Genomic DNA, 27,233 nt, shown 5'->3' on the forward strand with positions numbered 1-27,233 from the left:
CGGCGCACAGTATACCGGCGCCGTAATCCTGACAGCTGGAATACCGACACTTTATCTCCCTCTTGGGGTTCCACGACCCCCCTGGAGGGAGAATAAATAGTGCCCGCCAACGTGCTCGCAAGGGGCTCATTTGCGCTTGCCACGCTGTCTGTATGCCGGCGGTCGGGATTCCGGCGCCGGTATGCTGGTCGCCGGGAGCCCGGCTGCCGGCATACAATACTACACCCTTGAGCAGTATATACTGCCAGCAGCAGACTTTTGGAATCAATTTACTACCTATGAACTTTTTATGATACAATATGTGGGTGTGTGTGAAAGGGGAACACTAGCCAGCAGCTTAAAAACTATCATAGTATCAAAGTGAAATGCTTTATACATATTTGAAATTCTTCTAAAACTATTACATCTCAGATTACATTTGAGAGCTTGGTTTGAATGAAACTGATATAAGTAGTGAATAACTGTAACACAAATACTGGAATAAGCCTTTATTTACATTAATAAACCAATTGACAGTACACACAACGTCATTAGAGGTCATAGTACCCATTAATCAATTCTATGAGCAGTGCACGACACATTGAGTACAGTGTGTGTTTTTAACAATATATGTTACACTTTGTCTTGTCATTGTATGTTGGTTTTAATATTTCACAGTTATAGGTCTTTTAATAATATTAGATGGAAAGTTATATTTTATGTATCCATTTGTTGTTGTGCGCTACCCAAGACCAATCCTTTCCCTTCTTTTGTGAACAAATAAACCCAGTTTGGTCTGGTATTAAGGGAAGAAGGGGTTTCAATCTATCAGCTATGATTTTTGTAAATAATCTGTAATCCACATTAAAAAGGGATATAGGCCTATAAGATCCTAGGAGATGGGGATCCTTCCCCGGTTTAGGGATTAGGCGGACCATGGCATCATTGAAATACACAGGGATTTTATGCGAGTGTAGGATAACATTAAAAACCACCATAAAGATTTCTACAACCTGGGATGCTAAAGTCTTATAAGACTCACCCGAAAAGCCATCGGGTCTTTACCGGCTTAAGATGTTTATTAGCTTTTTTACATCCTGAGTCGTGATGGGAGGGCAAATGGCTGCTATTAATGCAGGGTCTAGGTGAGGTAAATTGATGTCTGCCCAAAAAGTTGATTTGGGGCTCACATCAATAGGGGGTTGAGCATAGATGTCCGTATAAAAGTCACAGAGGACTCAGGCAATATCCTTAGATTCCGTTACCAGAGACCCATCAGAGTGTAATAATGCTTGGATAAGGGAATCGAGGGCAGAGCCTTTAAGCAGGTTGGAAAGAAGATGGCTTGTCTTATTTCCAAAACTGTAAAATCTGTGATTGCTATGAAACCTGTGACTCTCACCTAAAGCTGACATAGTGGAATCAAATTGGTACTTAGCCATCAGATAGCGATGTTTTGACTTGGGGGGAGGGGTGTTTGTTTAAACGTCAGCTGCCCCTGTGATTTCTTAAAATTAGCAGAATATATTTCTTCTGGCGTACGACAAAGTCGATGATACCCCCTCGCAGTACAGCTCCAGAGGCCTGCCAGAATATCAAAGGATCCTCTGACTCCATGTGGGCATTATCAGTCTTAAACTCTTCCGAAAAGACAACCAGCTTTTTGCTGAAACATGAGGCAAAATCAGTAGGGAAACACCAACGCTTAAATGACCCTACATTGAAGGTAGTAGAAAATTCAGCCAAGACCAATGAATGATCCGACAACGCCATCGGTTCTATAGTGGATTGGACAGCATTGGGTATCAGGGTATAATATACAGTAATAGGAGGAAGTCTATACTCCAAAGGGTATTATGCACTGCTGAAAGGCAGGTGAACTCCTTCTCTGTGGGGTGGAAGAATCTCCAGACATCGGTCAATTTAAGCTGTTGCAATATAAAGGGGATACCAAGCTTGGGAGGGGAAGGGGTATGTGACAGAGAGTTAGTATCTAAAAATGTTGAGGTAATCATATTGAAATCTCCTCCCACAATCATAGGCATAGACGCTAGCAGATACAATTTAGACATCAGCATATGAATAACATTTTTAGAATAAGAGTTAGGCGCATACACGGTGTAGAGAACATAATGTATATTATAAATATCGACTTCCAAAATTAAATAACGCCCATCAGGGTCAGACCCGGCACAGACCACCAGTATCGGGAGTCCCGCGACTTTGAAGTAAAAGGGGCATCAGACAGACCCGACAGCCCAGAGTATCTATCCAATTTCTGAGCCTCCGGAGAAAGGAGGTGAGTCTTCTGTAAAAATACCAAATCTAACTTGAGTTTATTCAAGTACATCAGAATCTTCTTCCTCTAAATGTGAGTGTATACCACCTACATTCCAGGAAGCAACTCTAAGCATAGCCATGTAGCATAATAAGCAGAGGACATAAAGGCTCGGGCCATAGGGCAACCCACGAAAACATCATTAAACAAGGTAATAATGCAACAATCTTAATTAGCAAAGAGAGTGTTACGATCTGAGTATCTACTCTAGCATCTGACTCTGTTATTCCCCCCAGTGGTCGGTTGGCGCCTGCAAAGCTAGTCTTCTCCTAAAGCAGCCGCATTTGAATGGGCGAATTAGGTACGCCCAGACTCTGATGCCCCCAGGTCTTACTAGATAACAAGGCACCAACTGAGACCAAGAGTGAACAAGAGGAAACCCAAACTAAGACTGTGAAAGCAACAATGCTCAAAGATGTTATAAGCAACTTAATAAATGGGGAAAGCAACAAAGGTGTTATAAGCTACTAAATAAACTGTGAAAGCAACAATGCTCAAAGGTGTCACAATACAGAAATGCAGGCAAGCAGTGTCTGTGTGGAAACTCCACAAAAATTTGAATACAAGGCCAGCTGGTTCTGGTCAAGTACCAATCTGACAAGGTCTCCGGATAAAGGGTCTAATACAGGCAGACAGTATCTCATACGAGCTGACAGGTTCTAACTGAAGCAGGAATCCAGGTGATGGGTAATGAACTCAGGATTCTGTCAGGACAGGGTACACAGGATTCTAACTGTACAGGATATCACAAGTAGTATTACAGCACCGATTGCACAGGTTCAAGATTCTTCCATAGGACAGGGCCCGGACACATATACAAACAGGAACATGTATCTATCACTGGCGTCAGGTGAAGGGCAGGCTGGGTAATAAAGGAAGCAAGCCCCAATCAGGATGGCTGGAAGCCAGACACAAGGTAATGACCTAATTATCTGACAGGTGAGACTGCACAGGCCACATATACAGGAGACAGGATGCAATTACACAGGCTCACCACATAAAGGTCTAATTATCGGACATGTGAGACTGCACAGGCCACACATACAGGAGACAGGCTGCAGTTACACCAAAGGCGGCTCGCAACAGTACCCTCAACAAGTACATGAGAAAACCTGGAATGCTAACAGAAATACAACATAAAAACATAAACCGGATGCAAACAGGAATGAGCCACAGCGGTGGCTCGTGACAGAGAGAAGACACAAGAGGGAGGGAAAGGGGGGAGACATACATCACACAGACAAAACACAAACAAGACAAAACATAGTAAACATGTAAAATAAAAGAGATCCCCTAGGGTACATCTCAACGGTATTTTGAATAAAGACTTCACGGTATTCATAACAAACAAACTACAATGGGACGTGGAACGGAATTACTCCTAACCACAACTACCGCTAAAATGAACGTAAACATAAAAAATTTAAAGCCCTAAAATGGACTGCAGTGGTATCAGCATTACAAACATCAAATAGTCAGATGCACACATTCAAACACATATGCAAACAACATGAGCAAGTACTCAAGAGGCACAAATAAAGAGAGAAAATAGAGGAACTGGTGGATGCATAAACATCATACGTCACCCATAAAGCATCTCCATGGATAGAGCTTATAGTAGAGAGCATCAAATTCCTCAAATCAGCCCAGCGGCTGCGAGAAAAAATATGACAAACGTGGCAGAGAAGTAAAAATAGTGTCAGCAATTGCGTACACATCATGATCGCAATGTAGCCACTGTTTGACTGACAGAAAGCCAGCATTTCTGGGTGGAAGCTGGACAAACCAGCGAAATGCGTTGAGCCATTTATAACCACCAGGACCTTTGACTGATCATTTTCTGGCAATAATTGGACTTTCACCCTGTTTTGGAGAAATTACTGCACTGCTATTAGAACTTGAAAACCCCTATGGTACCGAAAAGACTCACTGCTAACTGACCTTTTTGGAGTCAGCCTCAACTTTGGAGGAACCGCTGCAGCACACTCGCATTTAGGTACACCCCGCCTGCATTGAAAGGACTAGTGCCAAGTTACCCTTTATGGGGAACACCTATTCCTAAACAGCTGGTATCTTATATGAAGTGGAATACCATCAGAACTGTAACAACCATCTGGTAAAATAAACTCTTGTTATTAGTGCAGTGATTTACAATTTCCTATAAAGGGAGAGTCCTAGCCAGATAAGAAACTGACCTAATACTGTTCTGACTGGCTTTCTTTAATTGATATCACATAATGTGTTATTTTATTGATTTTTATATTTATGAAATTCTTTTCTTTTTTAATTTACTGTTATGTATTTTTAATAAATGTGTCAATACAGACAAGCCATTATATATATCTACTGAATTATTTGCACAGCCAGCACTGGTATCCATTATATTTTTCTGTATATATACCTTGGGACTATTGACCATCCCCATACCAGCTGCTGCTGACAGTGCACATCTTCCTTCCCATTTTCTGGGTGTGTCTGAAAAAACGCAAGCGTGCCCAGGTGTTTTTAAGGAGGACCTCTGACATCAGCAATGACCACTTCTAGCCTCTTGTGTCACAAGAATTGTGGATGCCCTTGACTGTCGCAGATAGAAAAAATCTTCAATGTTCCGTGAATTGCATATGGTTTTGCGATCAGCCTGCATATTGCAATGCATTCACAATATCTACAATGGGTGTTTTTCCTCTATTTCTGGGCGGCAACTATTTGATCGCAGCAACTGCTTTTTTTGCAGAAATTGCAATCCTTGCTGAATAAGGTCCAATATCATTAAGTTCAGCAATGTTCTGGAAATTTTAACCAACAGTATGTCCAACTTGTAAGACACGTTTAGCAAGCTGCTTGCATTGGCTCTTGATATAATTCACTGCTTGTTGCAGTACTGTAGCATGTGCCTGTGCCTGGTCTTTCAGCAGGGGCTGCACAGTGGGCTTAATTCAGACCTGATCGCTAGGCTGCATTTTAGTACAAAACACAAAGCCCCTCCCTTAAGTGGGAGGGAAAGTACTCTAATACAAGGGAAGCAACTCGTTGTTACCTGACCGCAGACTGAAAATAGTTTTTATTATGCTCCAAACTGCTCTGATAAATAAAACTTAACTTTTATTAATAATTTGGATAAAAAGTTTCTGGCATACCAGAACTAAGATAACATTCAAAGGGCGAAATATAGACAAACAATTTCAAACAAATAACATATTAAAATCCTACACTAGGTAAAGAGATTAATTTGATTGATAATAACGAATTGATCAATAATAATATCTTTAATAGTGTATGGCATATGAGTAATTAGGATAGAGGAGGCATGGCTCTCAGGGGTGGTTTAGAGATTCTGCTTCCCCATATCTGCCATTAGGCATCGAATATGGGGTGAGAGATCCCCAACGTCACCAGCCAATGGAAAGGCAGAAGGGGTTGGACTCAGGATGCGTGTCTTAGTTTCTGCTGTCAGATGATGACAAGAAGTCAGCGCATCCGATGAGAGAACTACTAGTGTCTCCTTCTAGTCCAACCTGAAAATAGGGGAAGGGGGTGTTTTGAGGAAAACAATGCAGGTTTGTGGAACTAACGTCTGAATAAATAAATTATAAATAGTAATTGATACAGACTAAACCATTACAACAAACATAAGTTGTTCTGCAGAAAGAGAACAATAATAACGTCTCAAAACACTGTGGTCTGGAATATCACTGTTAATACACCACAGTGACCAGGAATCAAAAAGCCTCTACATTTGCAAGCACAATAATCAATTAATTGTATGTGCTGGTAATATTGCAGTAGAGACGGAAAGGAAAACACTCCTGAGTCACCAAGTACTGAAATGATATTAGCAGTTGTAACCATTTGACACAATGTAGTAGCAATGTGTCTATTAAGTAACAATCTTATATAGTATAAGACAATAATAATATATTAAACATCTCAGAAGTGCTATATATAAATACACTGTGATACTCCGATATAAGGTGAAAGATATCCAGGTCACAAGGGGACGAATCTATACAGAGATATGATAAAAAAAACTTTTAAGTCATTAAGAATTGACAAAGTAACAAAAGAAAAAAGGGAAGTATAGTAACCCCTTTTTCGGTCCGCTCCATCCCTGGTAGCCTAAGTTATAAGTAGCCACATTGGCAGTAATTGCCTCAAAAAGAATTGTCCATACAAAACCTGAGTGTCGGGTTGCCCGCTGTGTGCAAAGTGGGACCGCCTGGAAGCTCCTAAACGTACGTTTCGCCAGTGGGGCTAGTTCACTAGGAGAACAGCTCGCTTGCATTTTCATACAGTCTGCGATCAGGTCTAAACTGCGCATGCGTATGCACCGTAATGTGCAGACGCGTAGCACGCATACAAAGCAGATCGTTGCTCAACGATGGGTTTGTGCAAAGAATCCATTCGCACGGGCGTTCGCAAGGAGATTGACAGGAAGAAGGCGTTTGTGGGTGGCAACTGCCCGTCTTCATAAAGTGGTTGGAAAAATGCAGGCGTGTCCATGCGTTTGCAGGGAGGGTTCCTGACATCAATTCCGGCTCCGGACAGGCTGATGTGATCGCAGCGGCTGAGTAAGTCCTGGTCTGTGCAGATACTGCACAAGATCTGTTTGTACAGCTCTGATACACATGCGTTCACACACTTGCACAGCTAAAATACACTCCCCCTGTAGGTGACGACTATCTGTTTGCAGCAGTGCAAAATCGCCTGCTAGCGATCAGGTCTAAATTAGACCCAGTGTCTTTAACAGCCTTCACGATGTCTGTGTAAGTGAGCTGAGGTCCAGCAGCCGGATCAGGGGCCGCAGCAGGCGGGGAGGGGTGGGGTTTTCTTGACAGAACGTTTCTGCACTGGTCCCTCTATGTGAGAGGCAGTGGCTGAGTCCTTAGCTTCTGCCTGTGCAGTGGCGGTCATCTTGGGAGCGGACCCACAGTTAGCTTCAGAACTGGAGCGGGGGTCTTGCCAGGCATTTCCGCTGCCGGAAACCTGTACATACAGCGGAGGTAAAGCACCAGGGAGCTGGGGTAGCGGGCGTGCTACAAATGAGATGCCGAAAATGGCGAAATGCAGGGGAAATGGCAGCGGGCACCGGAGCTAGCGGGGAGAGCTGCTACACCATGCAGCACAAGAACCGGAAGTGCGATGGTATTAATTTTTTTACTTGTACTGTTTTTGTGCCCTGAGGGCTAAATTTGGGAAATGCTGCATTTGCCTTTTTATTCACCAGGATTTTACACAAGTGCAGGGGGTCCAAAACATGGTTCTCGAGGCACACTAACAGTCCAGGTATTAAGGATAGCCATACTTGAGCATAGGTGACTTAATTAGTACCTCAGTTATTTTGATTTAACCATCTGTGATCAAGCATGAATATCACTAAAACTTGGACTGTTATACGCTTTCACACCAAAAATCCTGAGTCCAACCTTGGTTATTGAACATGGGGGGTCATTCCGAGTTGATCGCTCGCTGCCGTTTTTCGCAGCATAGCGATCAGGCCCAAATCTGGCTGTTCTGCCCATGCGTATAGGCCGCAGGGTGCATGCGCCAAGTAATTTCACACAAAACTAAGCAATTTTACACAGGGGCAAGCGACGCTTTTCAGTCGCTCTGCTGATCGGTGTGTGATTGACAGGAAGTGGGTGTTTCTGGGTGGTAACTGAGCGTTTTCCGGGAGTGTGCTAAAAAACGCACGCGTGTCAGGCTAAAACGCAGGAGTGGCTGGCCGAACGCAGGGCGTGTTTGTGACGTCAAAGCAGGAACTAAACGGACTGAGGTGATCGCAATCTAGGAGTAGGTCTGGAGCTACTCAGAAACTGCAGGAAAAGATTTTCGAGCAGTTCTGCTAATCTTTCGTTCGCACTTCTGCTAAGCTAAGATACACTCCCAGAGGGCGGCGGCCTAGCTTGTGCAATGCTGCTAAAAGCAGCTAGCGAGCGAACAACTCGGAAAGAGGGCCATGGTTTCAAGTGTGTCACAGCGGCTTGAAACCCCGTTAACACTGCAGGCTGGACCCAGGTTATTTCCTGTTCTTCCCTCTGGCGGCGCTTGAAGATTACATAATCTCCAAGCGCCAGTGATTCAACTCTCTGTATACTTTAAGCGTGACCCGGGTCGGATCAATCATCTATCATGTGCTATGCAACACTACATTGTTATGTACCTTACCTTTTACAATACATGTACATAATTATATTTAATTTCTTAGTCTTCCTGCATTGTTCTGTGTTATGCCTGTTGGCTCTCTACTCCTTTGCAATATGCTCTATTTCCCCACTTTACAGCATTGTGAATCTTTGTCCCCATTGTAAATTTTTGCAAATGTTCCCATGCCATGTCAGATTCTATCATTAATGGGATTGTATCTACATTATCAATGCCTCTAAGTTAATGGCAACAGATACTCCCATTTCAGTAACACTGGTCACGCAGTCAGATGGAAATCACATGTTTGGAAGGCATCAAATCATGTAACACTCACATCCACCCTTGGGATGTCGTTTTGCATCGGTATCTGTTGCTGCCTAGCCATCTAGCCATTTTCAATAAATAATGTGATCCATCCGATTGTATCCATTCCCTGTAACTAAATGCAAGCACTTCATTTCTGTACTCCCCCATAAGCTCATGGGCATTACTATACTCCCGAAACATCCTTACATCAGGACTCAATACCCAATCTCACAACATTTGTAGCTTCTTTATACGGTACATGTACAGGTTACTACATCTTTTTGTGTCACGTGAAAGTTTAACATACTACTCTCTTATTGGTAAATTTACTAAGGTGGGAGGTTTTTTTTTTTAGAACTGCTGATGTTGCCCATAGCAACCAATCAGATTGTATCTATTATCTTCTAGAAGCAGCTAGATAAATGTTAAGTACAGTAGAATCTGATTGGTTGCTATGAGCAACATCACCAGTTTAAAAAAAAAACTCCCACCTTAGTAAATTTACCCCTTAATCAGATAACTTTTGTTTTGAAAGCTGAATGTACCCTTAAAGATTGTGGTTCTTTTTCTCCTATGACCTTAACAGGCCCGGACACTAAACATCTATATCGACACTGGGGAGTTACAATAACTTGTCCTATTGATTTGCAATGTTATGCAATCATTCATTTTCTCTACATTTTAGCTTTTGTATATTTTATGATATTTTGTAGACTTTTGTTCACGAAATTTACAATTTAAATAAAAACTACAGTATGTTTCTGGTTCATTTTCTGTCATTTTAAATATTATCAGTTTTAAAATGTATATGTGTCTTTGGAGGAAGATATACAGTATTAGTGCCTGAGCTGCTATACTGTACAGTTAATAATATTTTTATTTTTATTTTATCTACTTCTTTCCCACAGGCCAGAGAATCTATGTTAAATGTGTATGGACAGATTGCAGAATCCACCACATATGTTACAATCCGTATTCTAGATGTCAATGACAACAAACCCCAGTTTTACGATTGTGATGTGACTGAGTGTAATTTTACCGCAAACCCTGTGGAAAACTTCTATGGAGAGATAGAGGAACACTCCTCTATCCGAGTTCCAGTAGCAAATCTCACCATCACTGCGAATGATCCTGACAAGGTATCCATCTTCCGTTCTCTGTCGTAGTTTACCATCTGTTATTTCTGATGTCACACATATAGACATAAATCATCAGAAACATGCAGGTAGGGTATCAGTTGTGCAGGATGTCATATAAAAACGTAGAAATAGGTTTATATAGTGTGCAAGCATGCATTGGCCCTTTATTTAAATGTTTGTTCTCCACCCGGCTACTAATGATGTTCCTCCACTGTCCCTGCAATGTCCTGTCTTCACCAGGTCACATCTATATAAAAAGAGTACATTGTATCAATAATTAAAAAGTATTCTACAAGGAATTAAAGTGTAACTATTAGGAGTTAAATATGTAACTAAAAATATATAGGGTCTATATAGGGTCTAATTCAGCATGGTACCCTGCTGCGGCAGCGTTCACATGCTGAAGACCTGTAAAGTGCACGCACGTGCAGCAGCCGCACTGCACATGCGCACACAGTGAGATGCGAAAGCATCTTACTTGTGCTAACGCCTCTGCCTGATTGACAGGCAGAGGCATTCGCAGGGCGTCTTGGCGGCCTTAAAGTGGTGTCAACTCTGCATTGGGGGGGGGGGAAGTGCAGTCCAGACAACGCAGGCATGTCCGGACTGATCTCACACGCAGCCGCTGCAACCCGAAACATGCGAAGGCAGAGGGCTACCCTATAAACATGCGAAAGCATCACCGCCATGCAATGCTTTCACATGTTTACGGGGGGACTGGATCCAGCATGCAGGGTGGACTTGCCCTGTGCTGGGCGTCCCCCGCATGTCAGGCTAATGGAGCGGTTTTTCGCTCTTCTACGATCCATGCTGAATTAGGCCCATAATCCAAATGTCTATTCTATCCTATATCTAATCATAAGTTAGATACACTCTCTACTATGCAACCCTCTGTCTACAACAACCCCTGCTAGCACATCAGACTATTTTCAACAGTTTGAATTAAAAAATGTGGAAAGCAGAGGACTACATACATATATCCTTGAAGAGGCACATGAAAGGCAAACAGAGTTTATCTAGTTAATAACTAGATCAAGAATAGTGGTTTTATTGGCAAATTAGTCTAATTTGGATATATATGGAAAAGGCCATCATGGCAATCTAGTATTTTCATTGGTCAGTGGCATTGCTAGGGTGCATAGGCAAATGCGGGGGGGGGGGGGGGGGAGGATGTTTCTGGTTGCCCGGAAACCCCCCTCTTGCCCAGCATCTCAGATTATAACCACAATAGCAGTAGTATATATTACGATTGCTAGAGCTGCCACCACAACATGAATTTTAAGAGGCAGAGCAGAACTGCCCAGTGGTGGCTACGTCTTCTAGCAAGTTTGCTGTGTGTGTGCGGATCAGAGCCCTCAATCAGTTCACTGGACCAGAGAGTAGCTGCCAGGAAGGAGAGAATGGTGCCTTACCATTAGGTAGAAGAATTTGCTTAGAAAATGCAGTTCTTTCTCCTACTGGTTCTATTATGTTTGTTTATTATGTTTGTTTATTTATTTATTTATTATAGGATATTTAACTTTTCCTGACCACTTATTTTATGTTATTTATTTTAGTTAAATATGTTTGATATAGCCTAAACTATAGACCATCTATAGTGTTAAACATTAATACTATATTCAATATACTATATAGTGTGTAAAAAGACCAATGTATACATTAATGACCATGGTTGGTTGGTACTAGGCTTTTCTACCACTCCAGCAGACACCCAAACTTTGCTCCAATGTTCTGCATTTGAAAACCCCACTCTAGAAATCCTGTGTTTGCCCCTGGGGTGGGTAGCACCCAGTGCACTGAGGCAGGCTGTCACCACCTTGTCTGTACTCTATGCACAATCCACACCTCCTGATGTACGTTGTTTTGGGGGGGGGGGGGGGGTGCCCATTTTTGTCATGCTGGACAGCCCTCACCCTCTCTTGGCACAATGTGGATGACGCTCCCCTCACCCATGCCCGCTATCACCACCGCTCGGTTATACCATCTGCTCTGCCGTTTTGGTGTCACCCCCTCGGACTGTAATGACACGCCTCCAGTGTCATCACAGCTGTCCACAACTGTGTACACATACGTAGCATGGGACACAGATCAGGAAAACATGGTCGTCTATGGTCATTCCGGATGGCTGATGGATCTGAGACACCAGCACAATTTATGTTGCGTGTCAGGTCACAGTGTTAGTCTGAGACACACCCCAAAAATGGTCGCAACACGCCTGCATTTTTGCCTCCGCTCCAAGTTACCCCCCACAAAGCAGTCACTTGCGAATGAGTCGTCTGATAATCCCTCAATTCCGTAAATATCAGCATAGCGTTTTTCTTCTGATTCAGAGCCTATGTTGCCTTGAAAGATTACAGCGCTAGCAATAGTCATCAATTTTTAGTATAAGTCCAAGTAAATTCTAATATGGAATCAGTCTTCACGTAAAGGAGCTGACAACCATGAAGATATGTTTAGAATATCATAACAATTTACAAAGTCAGTTTTTGCTTATAAGCGTAAATTCAGTGGAAAAAGCAGCCTACAGAGAGGAAACTATTATCTTTCATGTACACAAGGTAATCTAGAATATAGACATAGTTATTTAATGTTTTTTGTTATGTAAAGGACATTAATGTCACCTGTAAAGGCCAGTAAGCCGAATAAGGCTGGCTGCTTACCTTGTGTCTAAATTATTCACTACCCTTACAGCTGCATTTATTTATAGACACCTTATCTAGACGAAATGTATACACGACACACAATAGCTGTCAGAAAGAAGGCCCTGATTGTATTGATCACTTCCGTAAAGATGGTGTCCAGGCAAAGCAATTGCAAACATATTATCTGAATATGAGCAATGGGATGGGCAAGACCGTCCCCACCCCAACTTATGGTGGTCACTATCACACCAACCTCAACAGAAGTATTGGGTTCCCGTTCCTTTAGTGCATGGTTCGTGAAGTAAGAAACTTCTCCTTAACTTGGCAAAAGAAAAAAACATTGTGTTAGTAAGGGAGGGAGGGCGGGGAAGTGTAAAGAGGCCGCTCACAGGAAGGCTCCAGGGTATTATCAAGACATAGGTTCTCATTCAGATATGGTTGGAGGTGCTCACATATAAGCAGCAGAAATGGCACTAATATGGTAATGCAGCAGAGGGCATCATGTGTCCTGCTGCATTACTGATCCGAGCTGCATCCAAGGATGCAGTATCAGATCTTCCCCAGCACCACCATGCAACTTGTGGCACCCACGGAAATGCGCAAGACGGCCGTTGCAGAGGCCAGGAAATCTCTGTGCAACGATGGTGATCCCTGGCCTCTTCCCTCCGCCTATACGGCAGCAACACGCCTCAGGTTTCACAAATGAAGCCATCGCTGCCCCATCCCCACCCCCAAAGGCATCAGACTGTCAATCACTGACAGTGTGATGCCATCCCTGCATCCTGTTTCGCAGGACCTGTTCACACACATGCAGAATGGGTCCTGCACATGCGCAAAGTACCGACCATCGCTGCTTTGCGCATCGGGCGCACCCCAAACCACATCTGAATGAGGGTCATGGTCTCCCCCTCCCTCCAGTCACTGGATAGTCCACGCTCACATGAGTAAATTATTAACCCTGTGTAAATCTGCAGCAACTTCCAGGTCATAACTTTTAACTATAACGACATGCACATTACAGGTACTGGGAATAACTACGCCAACATTACCACATGCACACAGTGTACACATTCATTGTTATTACATGGAATCCTTGCTGCTTTATTCCTGCTTCTGCTCTCCTCTTTTCATCATGTTCATCCTTTTTACATTCTGCATTTGCAGGGCCAAAATGGTACATTCAACCTGTACCTGAGGGGGAACGATGCTGACTGCTTTACAGTATCCCCACAACGAATCGTAAATACTGGTCAGGTGCAGATCTTGGTCAAGGACCCTGTGGCTATAGACTATGAGATAGTCCACGTCATGCATGTGGAGGTACAGTATGATAGCAGATGACGATACATGATTTATGTGCTGAGGATCAGGATGAAAGCTTTATTGACAAAACAATGAAATAAATTATTTCCATAAAAAGTGCCTGATGTGCTATAATGAGTCATATTTATATTCCTATATTCTATACTCTACCAACCATTGTTTTCTGATGCTTCATCAATAGGTTGTGGCCAATGACACTGGCTATCTGCAAGACTGCTGCTCTTTTGCCTCTGTGACCATCCACCTAATAGACATAAATGACCACACACCTGAGTTTCTTCATCCAACATATGTACTTGAGGTTGAGGAGCACTGTCCTAATGGCACCATCCTTGGAACTATTACAGTAAGTAAAAGGAAAGGGACAAAGTTAACCAATTAATGGTATGCATTTCTGGGCAGATAATTCTGAAGACAACTGAAGACAATAACATGCACTCCGATGTTTAGCAAATGTAAATAATATCATTTTAAGGGGTCTATTCATGAAGCAGTGAAAAGGGTGGAGAAGTGAGCCAGTTAAGAAGTTGCCCATGGCAACCAATCAGCTGCTACATATAATTTTCTAGAATGCACTTTATAAATGTTACCTCGACACTGATTGGTTGCTATAGGCAACTTCTCTACAGGCTCACTTCTCCACACTTTTCACTGCTTCATGAATAGACCCCTAAATATCTCATATTTTGTCAATTAAAACTATTCAGTAATTGGAAAAATGTGAGGCTGCACATCCTTATATTAAGGTAAATAAGACAGTAGCATATAGTATAACATTAAAATAAGGCTTTCTGCCCAAAACATGCAGAGTTACTGTTAATGTATTATCTAATCTTCGTAACCTTACAGAAAGAGCATTTTTTTTCTTTTTCATTTCAATGCACTTCTAATAGTCTTAAAATGACTTTGAACTCTTGAATAAATTTATGAAGCCCTACCATGAAAAATCAATAAATTTCACTGTATTCATCGCCTTTTTCATGTGCTCATGTAAAACAAATGGATTTATACAGTAAATAATTAGGTGGAAGCACTCTTGTGGGTGCCCTCAATTAACTTTGCAGTCTGCGGTAGACTGCAGGTTTCTGCCTATAGACTTCAATGGGGATTTCCCCCCCCCCCATTGAAGTCTATGGGCTCCGCTTGAGTGACAGGTGAGGAGACCATAGCCAATCAGGAAAGTGCTACTACATGGCGCTCCCTGATTGACTGGCGGGTCTCTAATTGACACAAGTCACGTGGAGGCCTGGCATTTGGGATAAGACAATCCATGTGCGTACACATGGATTGTGTTCAGTGCACTCGATCGGGTAGTGAAGTTTGTTATTTTTTAACTTCGTGGATGCCTACATGGATCGAAGAGGACCGATCTACACCAGATTTAGGTGAGTATTGTTTTTTTGTTTTTTTTTACAGGTAGCCTATGGATTTCTTCTTGGACAAGGGGACTGACTCACTACGAGGGATGGTAGATAAGTATATGTAGATGTAATTGTGTGTGTGTTAGTATGCTTTATTAAAGTTATACTATCACAGTGTGTGTTGTGTTTATTGTAGAACTACAGGTACCAGCGGGCCCTTTAATGTCCTGGATGCTGGTACCTGTGGTTTGAGAAGTACCAGCATGTGGGCGAGACTTGCTGGATCTTCTAGTTCCACTGTAAAAGACAATATTTATTCAGATTTGTACACAATGGCTATCATCCCTGGCTATTGGGTTCCTGGAGAGGGGGGCAACCCTTTATTGGGGGCGTCCCCACTCCCAAGGGAACCCCCCTACCAGGTCTGTTTAGTTGAGTTGGTAATGCCACAGCCACAGGGACCTGTATAAATGTGTCCCCCGGCTGTGGCATTATTTTCTTGACAAGTGGAGCGCGGTGTTGATTTAAAAAATATGGGGGACCCCTATGTTCTTTTCCCCCTGTATTTTTGGAATCAGGACTGGTCCAAGAGCCCGGTGCTAGTTCTTAAAATACTGGGGGACCCCTACACAATTTCCCTTCAGTAGTTTAAGAACCAGGACCGGCTCAAAGAGCCCAGGGCTGGTTATGCTTAGGGGAGGGTATATGGGAAGGGGTATATTAATGGTATATGCAGGATACCTTCCTTACACCCTAGTTTGCAGGCAAAGTAAGCAGGCTCCTTTAGGGTGTCTCTTTCCGTATGGTGGCATACTGTGCCTACAGTATGTCTCCCTTTTAAACACTAGGGGGTCTATTCATGTAGATATGCAGTTATGAATTGTTACTTTTCACTACACATCGCATTGGTTCGATGTGATACTGTATATATCTTTGTTAAGTAGCAATTCATGTTCACTTACCTATCTGATGAAGCAATCTGGTAAACAGGGCTCCTGCGATGCCATCCTCTGCTGCGGTCCTCTGGAGAAGGCAAGCAGGTCCTGAACGCAAAGGCACCGCTGAGCTTCAGATGAGGGAGGGGAGTGGAGGGTGCAGAGCAAGCCAAGGGCAGAGGGGGGTAAGCGTCTGAAGTGACCTATAAAATGCCGGACCACTTCAGGACAGGGTTGGCGTGGGGAAGAGTGAGTCAGCCGTGGGGAGGACAGGGGTATCGTGCAGTGAGAAGTCTGAAGTGACCTGGGTTACTTCTCTAATATGTGTTTACAGCGGGAGTGGGTAATAGAGTGAGCCAGCAGTGAGTAATCAGCAGTCTGAGGTGACCCATCATATGCTTGGTCATCTCCATACAGGATAATGCAGCATCGGGATTCGGGGGCAGAAAGAGACGGCAGGGGTAGCATATACACTGACACGCCTTTCTTCTCATTCAGTGGAGTGCCCAGTGTTAGCGGGCCAGGTGTCACAAAAGGAGGTAAGGAGAAGAGGGTGGAGGCAGGGAGACAGCAGTCTTCCTTGCTCTTCTCCCTTCAGAAGCCTCATTTCGCTATCCTGAGATGGCTAATCTGGTAACAGTTGAGGAACGTAAAGCAAAGCGTTCCGTTCTTCTATGAATCGCTCTCACCATACTACTGTATTCAGGCACGGAGCGGGGGTGCCGATGGAGAAGTCAAGCCCTGTTTTCAGCAAAGCAGGCCTTTTCTCTGCTCTATGATTAAACCCCAGTTGTGTGACAACCTAGCTGGTGTGGGTGATGTATCTCCTTTCACTCATGTTCTACCACTCAACCAATGAATGAGCTGTATGGGAAGTGGGTTAACATTAACTGAGTGTCACCCTCCAATCCTTAGGTTACATCTCCCTCTGTGTATCCCCTACAGTCGGCAGCTCTATAGTAGGGCAGCATGGACAATGTAATCGTTAGCATTACTGTCTCACAGCACTGGGTTGGATTTCCACCACAGCCCTAACTTGTGGGGTAATATACTGGTAGGGTAATTGGCTTCCGACAGATGTGAACCCTAGTATGTATGTAGTGTGAGTATGTACATGTGTTTAGGGCAGACTAGATGGGCCAAGTGGTTCTTATTGACCGCCAAGTTCTATGTTTCTGTGTAATGCTGATGCCGGAATCCCGACAGGTGGTGAAATACCGGCGCCACAGGCATTTATTCCTTTGTGGATGTCCACGACACCCATAGAGGGAGAATATTACCTGTCACAAGCGCAGCGAGCCCGCAAGGTTCTTTCTAGTGCTTCCCCACCTGCCGGCATACTGGTGGCCGGGATCCTGCTGTCTGACGGTAAAAAGTATGTATTCCATCATAAGGACCTCTGTTTTATTGCACTCATCCACTCCTGGAGTTCAGCTAGACAGCCACTTAGGGTTGTTATTGGGTTCTCAGTACCCACAGCAAATGACAGGTACAGTTGTATATCATATGCATAGCAGAGGCACACCAGGGCATGACGTCTGATTATTTCACCTCATGGTAGTATGTATCCTGCAAAAAATACACACACACACACACGAGACACAGACATACACGCACACAAATGCACACACACACTCGCCCCCTCTTACTCAAGACTGCCTGACCACTGTGGCAGAGCTGAGGATGTTGTTTCTGCCGTACAGAATATGCTGCACTAAAACAGACAGGTGATTGCCTGCTAGCTACAGTTATCAGGACTCAAAGGAGAGAGAAGCCGCGACTTATGTTTCCATTATACTATAGTCAAGCCTGCTCTCTGTACCACTACCGGATGTGTGTGTGTGGGGGGGGATTTAGGGTTGGGGGGGGGTCCGTGGGCTGCGCGATCACTGTGACCTGGGTGCAGGAAGACTGCGAGGTCCCACTAATATAGGCAGCTGCTGGAAGACTATCTTCTAGTAGCTGCTTATAAAACAGTCCAACATTTTAAAAAAAAGTTCGGCGCTTGAAGTGTTTTTATGTCATACGGTTGTATTCCGGCACACTTCAAGCACTGGATGTAACAAGACAGTGATGTATAAAGAGTTGCTTAATATAGTGTTAGAATCACTATTTTGCTATGTATAAAAATCATATGTTTTTAACCTTTTTTTTGGCTATTAAGTCTTACTTTGATAGTGAATTACCATCCCACTCATGCTTTGTATTTCAGGCTACTGACCCAGACTCCGGAGATTATGGAAGAATTACCTATTCTTTATTGCCACAAACCATGTAAGTATATGAAGTGGTCATGAAGATATTGAAGACATTATTATTATTATTATTATTATTATTATTATAATTGATTTTTTTTTTTTTTTATACTAGTAACCCACTTAGCCTGCAAGAAAACATTTAATGGAATTCAGAATTTGTTTACAACAGCACAGATTGTACAGATTGATATATACTGCATTTCAATTGAACAGGTTTGGTTCCCTGAGAACCGAACCCCCCTTCGAACTTTGCGATCCGAGCCAGGATCAAAGCCCGGCTCGGGTTTTCCCGCCTGCCTCGATTACGTCATCGAGGCAAGATGTCATCATCCTGCTGTCGGATTCTCACGGGTTTTGGATTCTATATAAGTCGCCGTGCATCGGCGCCATCTTCACGTCTGCCTCAGTACTGCACGGCATGGCGCGCGGTGGGTGGGGGTGCCCTGTGTGCTGTATCCGAAAAGGGGTTGCTCTGCTGTATTTGAAAGAGGTGCTTTCTCTCTGTCAGCTGTATCTGAAAAAGGGGTGCTCTCTCTGTCTGCTGTATTTGAAAGGGGTGCTCTCTCTCTCTCTCTGTCAGCTGTATCTGTAAAGGGGTGCTCTCTCTGTCAGCTGTATCTGAAAGGGGTTCTCTCTCTATGCAATATGTGAAAAAGGGGTGCTCTCTGCTGTATTTGAAAGGGATGCTCTCTCTGTCATCTGTAGCTGAAAAAGGGTGCTCTCTCTCAGCTGTATCTGAAAAAGGGGTGCTCTCTCTGTCAGCTGTATCTTAAAAAAGGGTGCTCTCTGCTGTATTTGAAAGGGGTACTCTGTCAGCTGTATCTGTAAAGGGGTGCTTTCTCTCTGCCAGCTGTATCTGAAAGGAGTGATCCCAGTGTAAAATTAAAATGATAAAAGCTAAAATCAAAAAGCCTAAAATTCTAATTATAAAATATATATATATTTTTTGTTTGTTTGTGCTATACCCCAGTGTACTATACAATTTTTATTTTATTTTCACAAGTACTGTGACACTTCCGGTCAGACCGCAGTATAGTATTTCCTACTCATACAAGTATTGTGCAATGCTGTCGGTGAAGTCAACCGCAGTGTGTAATTTTTATTATATACATTTCTGACTCATTTGTGCAATGCTGTCGGTGAAGTCAACCGCAGTGTGTAATTATCATTATATACATTTCTGACTCATTTGTGCTACGCTGACGATGAAGTCAACTGCAGTGTGTAATTATTTATTATATATATTTCTGAGTAATTTGTGCAACGCTGTCTGTGAAGGTCAACCCCACTTTGTGTTGATAATGGAGGCTACTACTAGTGCTGAAGCTGCTGCAATTAGTCATGACATTGACAATGCAAGTCCATCAATGTCATCTGCTAAGACAGATGCCCAGGCCCATAGAGGGCTTAGGCCAGGGTATGTAAAATCATTTAATTATAGAGTGGAAAAGAAAAAAACCCAAAAGGAAAGGTAGCTGCAGAGTGTCACAAAACGGAGGTTAGCCGCGCTCCCTAGTCGTGCTTTAGCTCACCTCCGCCGCAAGCCTGGGCACGATCCTTCAGTCAAGACGTGTCCCCGCTGTGTCCTGTTGCTCGCCACAGCATCAGTGACTGTGTGTTCCAGCGTCCTCCTACAGGCGGCCTGCCCAGACCGCAGCACGCCAGAGTTCCAGACGCTCTCCTCCATGTGCAGCACCATGACAGTCTCCAGTCATCTGATCTCCCAGGAGCAAACCCGGAGTCTCTTCCGCGTCATGTGAGCCGCTCATCCATTCAGCTGCAAGCACCGGGTATAAGCTCCAGCTCCCTGCACTAACTGTCAGTGCTTTAGTGTCTCTCAACCTGGAGTGAGCTCCAGAATCTCCTGTTGGTAATAGACTCTGTACAAGTTACTATCTACCGCACTCTCTGACTCTCTGGATGATTTAAAGGGTCTTCGCTGCCACTACATCCCAGCATCTCCAGACTTACTGGAAGTCCTCCAGTGATCCAGAGGGACTGTCCTATATTCCTAGCGGCATTAAAGACTTTGCTGGTTCCAACCAGCTTCCAGTTACACTGCTGCGCAAGGTAGCGCACCATAGTTTCTGGAAAACCTGCCACTGCAGCCTATCATCTTGCAGTGTCCGTTGTGCAGAACCACCGTACTATAGCTACTGAGAAATCAGCAGTACTGACTGCACAAGTATACGGAATCCCCAATGCGCTACCATAGCGACCCAGTGCATGGAAACCTGCATTGCTGATATCCACAGCTTCATCTTCAAGTATTGCTGATGTCCTCAGTTTCCTCCACAGTCATTGCTGATATCCTCAACTTTGTCTTCAAGTAAAGCTGATGTCCTCAGCTTCCTCCACATTCTTTGCTGATATCTTCAGCTTCGTCTTCAAGTATTGCTGATGTCCTCAGCCTTCTCTACAGTTACTGCTGATACCCTCGGCTTCGTCTTCAAGTATTGCTGATATCCTCAGTCTCGTCTGTAGCCACTGCTGATGTCCTCAGCTTCAGCTACCATTATTGCTGATGCTCTCAGCTTCTTTTACAGTCATCGCTGATGTCCTCAGTCTTCGTCATTCCTATAGACTCTAGTCTCTTCACAGCTATCACACTGGTCATAGCCAGTAACCGGAGCATCTCCTGAATTGCTGCCCCCCCCCAGCATACTCCCCAGTCCTCACGTGACTCTCCATAGGGGACAACCCAGCTACTCATTGCACTGGTGGCTCCCACCACCAGTGTTCCAGTACCCATAGCTGGTCACCTTGCATCATAGTTTGTACTGCCTGACTGCCCCGCCTGGATGAGCAGACCAATTCTTAAGCCAGTCCAGTTCTGTCCACAGCGCTCAAGACCATATTCAGTGTGCAGTAGTAGTCCGGGTGCATAAACAAACTCAGCCGTGACAGTAAGCACTGACCCAATGTATCCGGGTAGTGGTACTGGGTCTGGAAGGACTTGAGTTAGTACAGCATCAGATGGTGAAAGGCTTACAAGACTTATCTGCCCGACAAGATGGGTTCCAGGCATCTCTGTCTTCAATACTACAGCACCCTCAGTTCGTGATCCACTGCCGAATCCTTCTGGGGTAACCAAGACCCTTCGTCCTACCAACACCTGGAAAATTTTAAGGGAATTCAAAACAGTGTAGAGGGTTCCTCAATCTCTGTGATGTACACTTCACACTCCAGCCTGAGAACTTTCCTACTTCTAAGACTAAGGTGGCCTTCATTGTGTCCCTATTGTCTGGGAAAGCCCTGGAGTAGGTGTCACCACTGTGGAAAAGGTCAGACCCCCTTATTAGTGATTATTCCAAATTTCTGGAGTCTTTCCTGGGGATATTCAATGAACCAGGTCATCCTACCTCTGCTTCAATTGAAATAATGAGGATTCACCAAAGTTCCAGGACCATTTGTCAATACATCATTGAGTACAATACATCATTGACTTTAGCCTCCGAAATCCAGTGAAACGAGGAAGCCCTCATTGTGGCTTTCTGGCATGGTCTCTCCGAGAAACTCAAGGATGAATTAGCGTCCCCGTGACTTACCGACAACCCTCAAGGACATTATGTCACTGTGCAAAAAAATCGATTTGCGCTTCCAAGAACAGAGTCACGAGAGATCCCACCTTGAAAAGCCTCGGCTTCTCCCTGCTCCTCGTCCTAGCTCCCCAGCTTTGGATGTTGAGCCCATGCAAGTGAATCTTTCCAAGCACTCCACCATGGAAAGGCAGCGCCAACTGCAACAGAATTTATGTATGTACTGCGGTGAGAGTGGTCATCTAGTTTCTGCCTGTTTCAAGCGTCAGGGAAACAGACGGTCCTAGGTTCCGAAGGAGAGCTGAATCTAGGAGCCCAAAGAGTCTCTCCAAGCAAGAAGGATTCGATCATATTGGTATCTCTGCAGCTTCCCACTGGCCTCAAAACCTGTCCGACCCTGTTGGATTCTGGTGCAGCAGGGAATTTTCTTTCAGCAGACCTGGTATCCCAGTATAACATACCAGTTCAGAAGCGTCCTCAAGCTATTACCCATACATTCAGTGAGCAAATTTCCTAATGATTGATATATATATATATATATATATATATATTCCCTCCTCTTTTGCAAAGCCCTGGCATGGGCCTCCTGTCACTGTTCTCAGATTAAATAGGGACTTTCCCATACTAGGAGTTGGCTAACCCAGTGCAGAGGCTCGGAATCTAACATGCTGGTGGTATTCGCCAGGAACCCCTGTAAGGAGGTATGGACTTTGCTGCGCTCAGCATGCAGGTTGCGACCCTCTGACTGGGTTTCCTAGTGTCAGTGCTGGTATACACTGGAGACCAGACTAGACTTGCTGTACTGGAACTGGAACTAGAGTCAGGCTGGAGATAACTGTACAACTGGACGGGAGTGATATTAGCATGGGGAATATTAACTAAGTGCAGGATCAAGTGAATTAGACCAGATGAAGTGCGCTAATCTTTTGACAATAATAAAGTGGTACTTCCCTTAGTATTCTTCTTGTCCAAGGACTTTATATATGCTTCAAAATGTTAAGATCCATATGTAGGGAAAACATTTTTTTTCCAAAGATAGTGTAATACGTTTCAAAAAAAGTAATACATCATAATAAAATCAAAGTAACCAATACATTCATTAGAGGAATAAATCTTAATGAAATGGTTAATGGTAAAGATGGAGGTTTAAAATAAAAAGAAAAGGAAAACTCTGCGCTAAATGTACACTGTATCAGACTAGAGTGTGCAGTCTGTCATGTAAAGTAATTGACTCAGTAAGACTCAGTACAAAAAAATCAGTTTTTATTCAATAATCTTTAAAAAGTGACAGATTCTAACAAGCAAGCAGTATATACTTTGCAACAATTATCTAATCTGTATTAACCACAATAATTGGTATAACAAACAATATATTAAAACTAATTGGTTGGTTCTGTTTGGTAAGTAAAATTAACAACTGAACGTAGAAAGTGGGCGTTTACCTGGTTCTATACCAGCGATTACCTGTCTTTCGGAGCAGTGCAATCTGTCAACAGAACGGTAGTCTTTTAATCAGCTTCACAAGTACAATTCACCTATTTGTGCACAATCATTATATGGACCCTGTCTACAGAATATTTCAGGAACCAGCACATGGGTAATTATACATCACCATCTTCCTAAAGCTTTTCATTATAAAGCTGTGACCACCTTTTGCGGGACTGTCTATTCAATTAATCACTGGGACGCCAGTGTTGTTAATTTTACTTACCAAACAGAACCAACCAATTAGTTTTAATATATTGGGGTATATTTACTAAGGTCCCGATTTTGACCGAGATGCCGTTTTTTCTTCAAAGTGTCATTTCGGTAATTTACTAAGCAAAAATCTCGGCAGTGATGAGGGCATTCGTAATATTTTGGAAGTCCTAGGAAAAAATCATGAATCAATACACCATCGGTCAAATACGCCTGCAATTTGGTAGAAATCGGTAATTTACTAAAAAGTGCAAATCACAAACACTGCCGACAATAGCCAAACACTGCCGTGCTGAAATACAATTCGTGAAAAAGTGCTAAAAAAAAACAGACCTGCTTTTTCCCCCCGTGTTTGGATAGGCATGCACGGATCCATGAGATCCGTGCATGTTTATCAGTGGGAAGGGGATGGGAAAGTGTTTATTTTTCGAAAAAAAATTGCGTGGGGTCCCCCCTCCTAAGCAAAACCAGCCTCGGGCTCTTTGAGCCGGTCCTGGTTGCAAAAATATGGGGAAAAAAATGATTGAGGTTCCCCCATATTTAAACAACTAGCACCGGGCTCTGCGCCTGGTCCTGGTTCCAAAAATACGGGGACAAAAAGCATAGGGGTCCCCCGTATTTCTGAAACCAGCACCGGGCTCCACTAGCCAGATACATAATGCCACAGCCGGGGGACACTTTTATATAGGTCCCGGTGGCCCTGGCATTACATAACCAACTAGTCAACCCTGGCCGGGGTACCCTGGAGGAGTGGGGACCCCTTCAATCCCCGTACTTCTGGTCCGGCATATATTAACTTTAAACTGTTATTAATATTGTGCCACAGTTCCCTCACTTTTTTATATACGTTAGTGATATAAGTGGATTAGGACGTCTGTAATGCTTTGTATTCAGTTCCACTGACTTTTCCGGTACACTTCCGGTCCGTGGAACGCAGGTTGAAACCCATCACCACTTCCGGTGACGTACTTCTGGTCCGCGTCACTGGAAAGCAATTTCAAGCGCAAGATAGCGATAAGGAGGAACTAAGTGAATTATGCAATGCTATATCTGCCTAAAAGATAAATAAAACATGATTGGTAATGTGCTAGCAAAAAAGAAATATAAGTAGAAATGAAAAACTGAAATAAAGTATTTAAGGGAACACAGAAATTAATTATATTCCTCTGATTAATTTCTGTGTTCCCTTAAGTTCTTTAATTCAGAATTGCGTTCCAGTGACGCGGACCAGAAGTACGTCACCGGAAGTGGTGATGCGTATATAAAAAAACCAAGTGAGGGAACTGTGGCACAATATTAATAACAGTTTAAAGTTATTATATGCCGGACTGGAAGTACGGAGGACATTACTTCCTGTTGAGCTAATTTTTATGAAGTGAATATGATATGTTTATTATTACCATATTTTGATTTTATGAATTGATTTATATTGTTTTTATATTTACCAGGTGTTGATTATGATTTTTTTATGAAATGGAAATTGGTATTATGTGTTACAAGCGTAGTCAGCATATTTGAAAATGCAGCCCAAGGTGGATCCTGATTTGCCACAGGTGCTGCGGGCTGACTAGGGGGTTTAGAACACCCAGTACCTGAACCCTCAGCAGAAATCATTTCCTCAGGTAAATACGTGGCGCCAGCATTGCAAGATGCAGGAGCGTCTGTGGATTTCCCGCCCTGTGTAGCAGACATTATTGGGAATGTAGCCTTAGGGCGTATCAGTACAATATAGCCAGACAAACACAATACCTGACAAAAAAAAAACTAAAATATGTGGCCGCAACTGCAGAGCACAATCAGAGGATTTAAGTGTTATGAAGTGACTGAAACACACAGTGAAAAATACAAAACAGTATATCCTGTGGAACACTATATGGTATATGAGACCCTGGCGCACAGAATATAGTGATAGCAATATGTGTGATACACAGAATAGAATCCATACAGCAGCTATAGGCACACACAGTCACAGGTACAATGCAGAAACTATTACATATAAAAAATAAAACTGCACTGGACTAGCAATACTACATAAAGATATGTATTTATACAGATTAGAGATGAGCGGGTTCGGTTCTCAGAGGACCGAACCCTACCGGATTTCACGTCACGAGCCCACATCCGAGTCAGGCTTGGGTGTTCCCACCTAACTCGGAAACCAGAACGAGGCAAAACATCATCATCCCGCTGTCTGAGTCTGTGAGGTTTGGATTCAATATATAAGGACCCACGCGTCGCCGCCATTTTCACTCCAGTCTCAGAGAGTGTAGTGACAGAACGTGTCTCCGTCCTCAGTGTCTGTGTGGGCGGGAAAGTGGGGTGGCGATTCCAGTGCTGTCTTGTGCTGCTCAGTCCAGTGTAGTGTCTTATGCTGCATCAGTCCAGCCAGTCACAGTGGTGGTGTCCTCCTGCTGCTATACTCCCCAGTGCTGCTGTATAAGTCTCTTGCAGTTTTGCTGTGTTGTTTTGCATCAGACCAGGGGTAGTGTCTTGTGCAGCATCAGTCCAGTGACCAGTCACAGTGGTGGTGTTCTCTGCTGCCATATATCCAGTGTTACTGGCGTATAATTCCAGTGATACTGGCATATAATTCCTGTGATACTGTTGTATAATTCCAGTGATATTGCCGTATATTTCCTGCAATACTGTCGTATAATTCCCGTGATATTGCCAAATATTTCCTGTGATACTGGCGTATAATTCCTGTGATACTGTCATATAATTCCAGTGATATTGGCGTATAATTCCAGTGATACTGGCGTATAATTCCAGTGATAGACGTATAATTCTTGTGATATTGCTGTATAATTCTCGTGATATTGGCGTATAATTCCTGTGATACTGGCGTATAATTCCCGTGATACTGCTGTATAATTCCTGTGATATTGCCGTATAATTCCTGTGATATTGCCGTATAACTACTGTGATACTGGCGTATAATTCCAGTGATATTGCCATAAAATTCCTGTGATACTGGCGTATAATTCCTGTGATACTGGCGTATAATTCCAGTGAAATTGCTGTATAATTCCTGTGATAATGGCGTATAATTACCGTGATACTGTCGTATAATTCCAGTGATAATGCCATATAATTCCCGTGATACTGGCGTATAATTCCTGTGATATTGGTGTATAATTCCTGTGATATTGGTGTATAATTCCTGTGATACTGGCGTATAATTCCTGTGATACTGGCGTATAATTCCTGTGATACTGGCGTATAATTCCTGTGATACTGGCGTATAATTCCTGTGATATTGCCTTACAATTCCTGTGATATTGCCGTACAATTCCTGTGATACTGGCATATAATTCCTGTGATATTGCTGTATAATTCCTGTGATACTGGCGTATAATTCCTGTGATATTGCCGTATAATTTCTGTGATACTGGCGTATAATTCCCGTGATACTGCCGTATAATTCCAGTGATATTGTCATATAATTCCTGTGATACTGGCGTATAATTCCTGTCATACTGGCGTATAATTCCAGTGATATTGCTGTTTAATTCCAGTAATATTGCCGTATAATTCCTGTGATACTGGCGTATAATTCCAGTGATATTGC

General features: G+C 43.3%; 1 protein-coding gene across 1 annotated transcript in view; it reads left to right on the forward strand.

Annotated features, from left to right (window-relative positions):
• CDHR2 (cadherin related family member 2) overlaps positions 1–27,233 on the forward strand; it is a 314,955-nt gene that overhangs the window by 64,954 nt on the left and 222,768 nt on the right. The window contains exons 8-11 of the mRNA XM_063927912.1: positions 9,676–9,906; positions 13,713–13,868; positions 14,053–14,217; positions 18,380–18,441. Coding sequence (XP_063783982.1) covers positions 9,676–9,906; positions 13,713–13,868; positions 14,053–14,217; positions 18,380–18,441 — 614 coding nt within the window. The remainder of the gene's footprint in view (positions 1–9,675; positions 9,907–13,712; positions 13,869–14,052; positions 14,218–18,379; positions 18,442–27,233) is intronic.

The sequence above is a fragment of the Pseudophryne corroboree genome, chromosome 6, assembly GCF_028390025.1.
Source record: "Pseudophryne corroboree isolate aPseCor3 chromosome 6, aPseCor3.hap2, whole genome shotgun sequence".
Lineage (NCBI taxonomy): Eukaryota > Metazoa > Chordata > Amphibia > Anura > Myobatrachidae > Pseudophryne > Pseudophryne corroboree.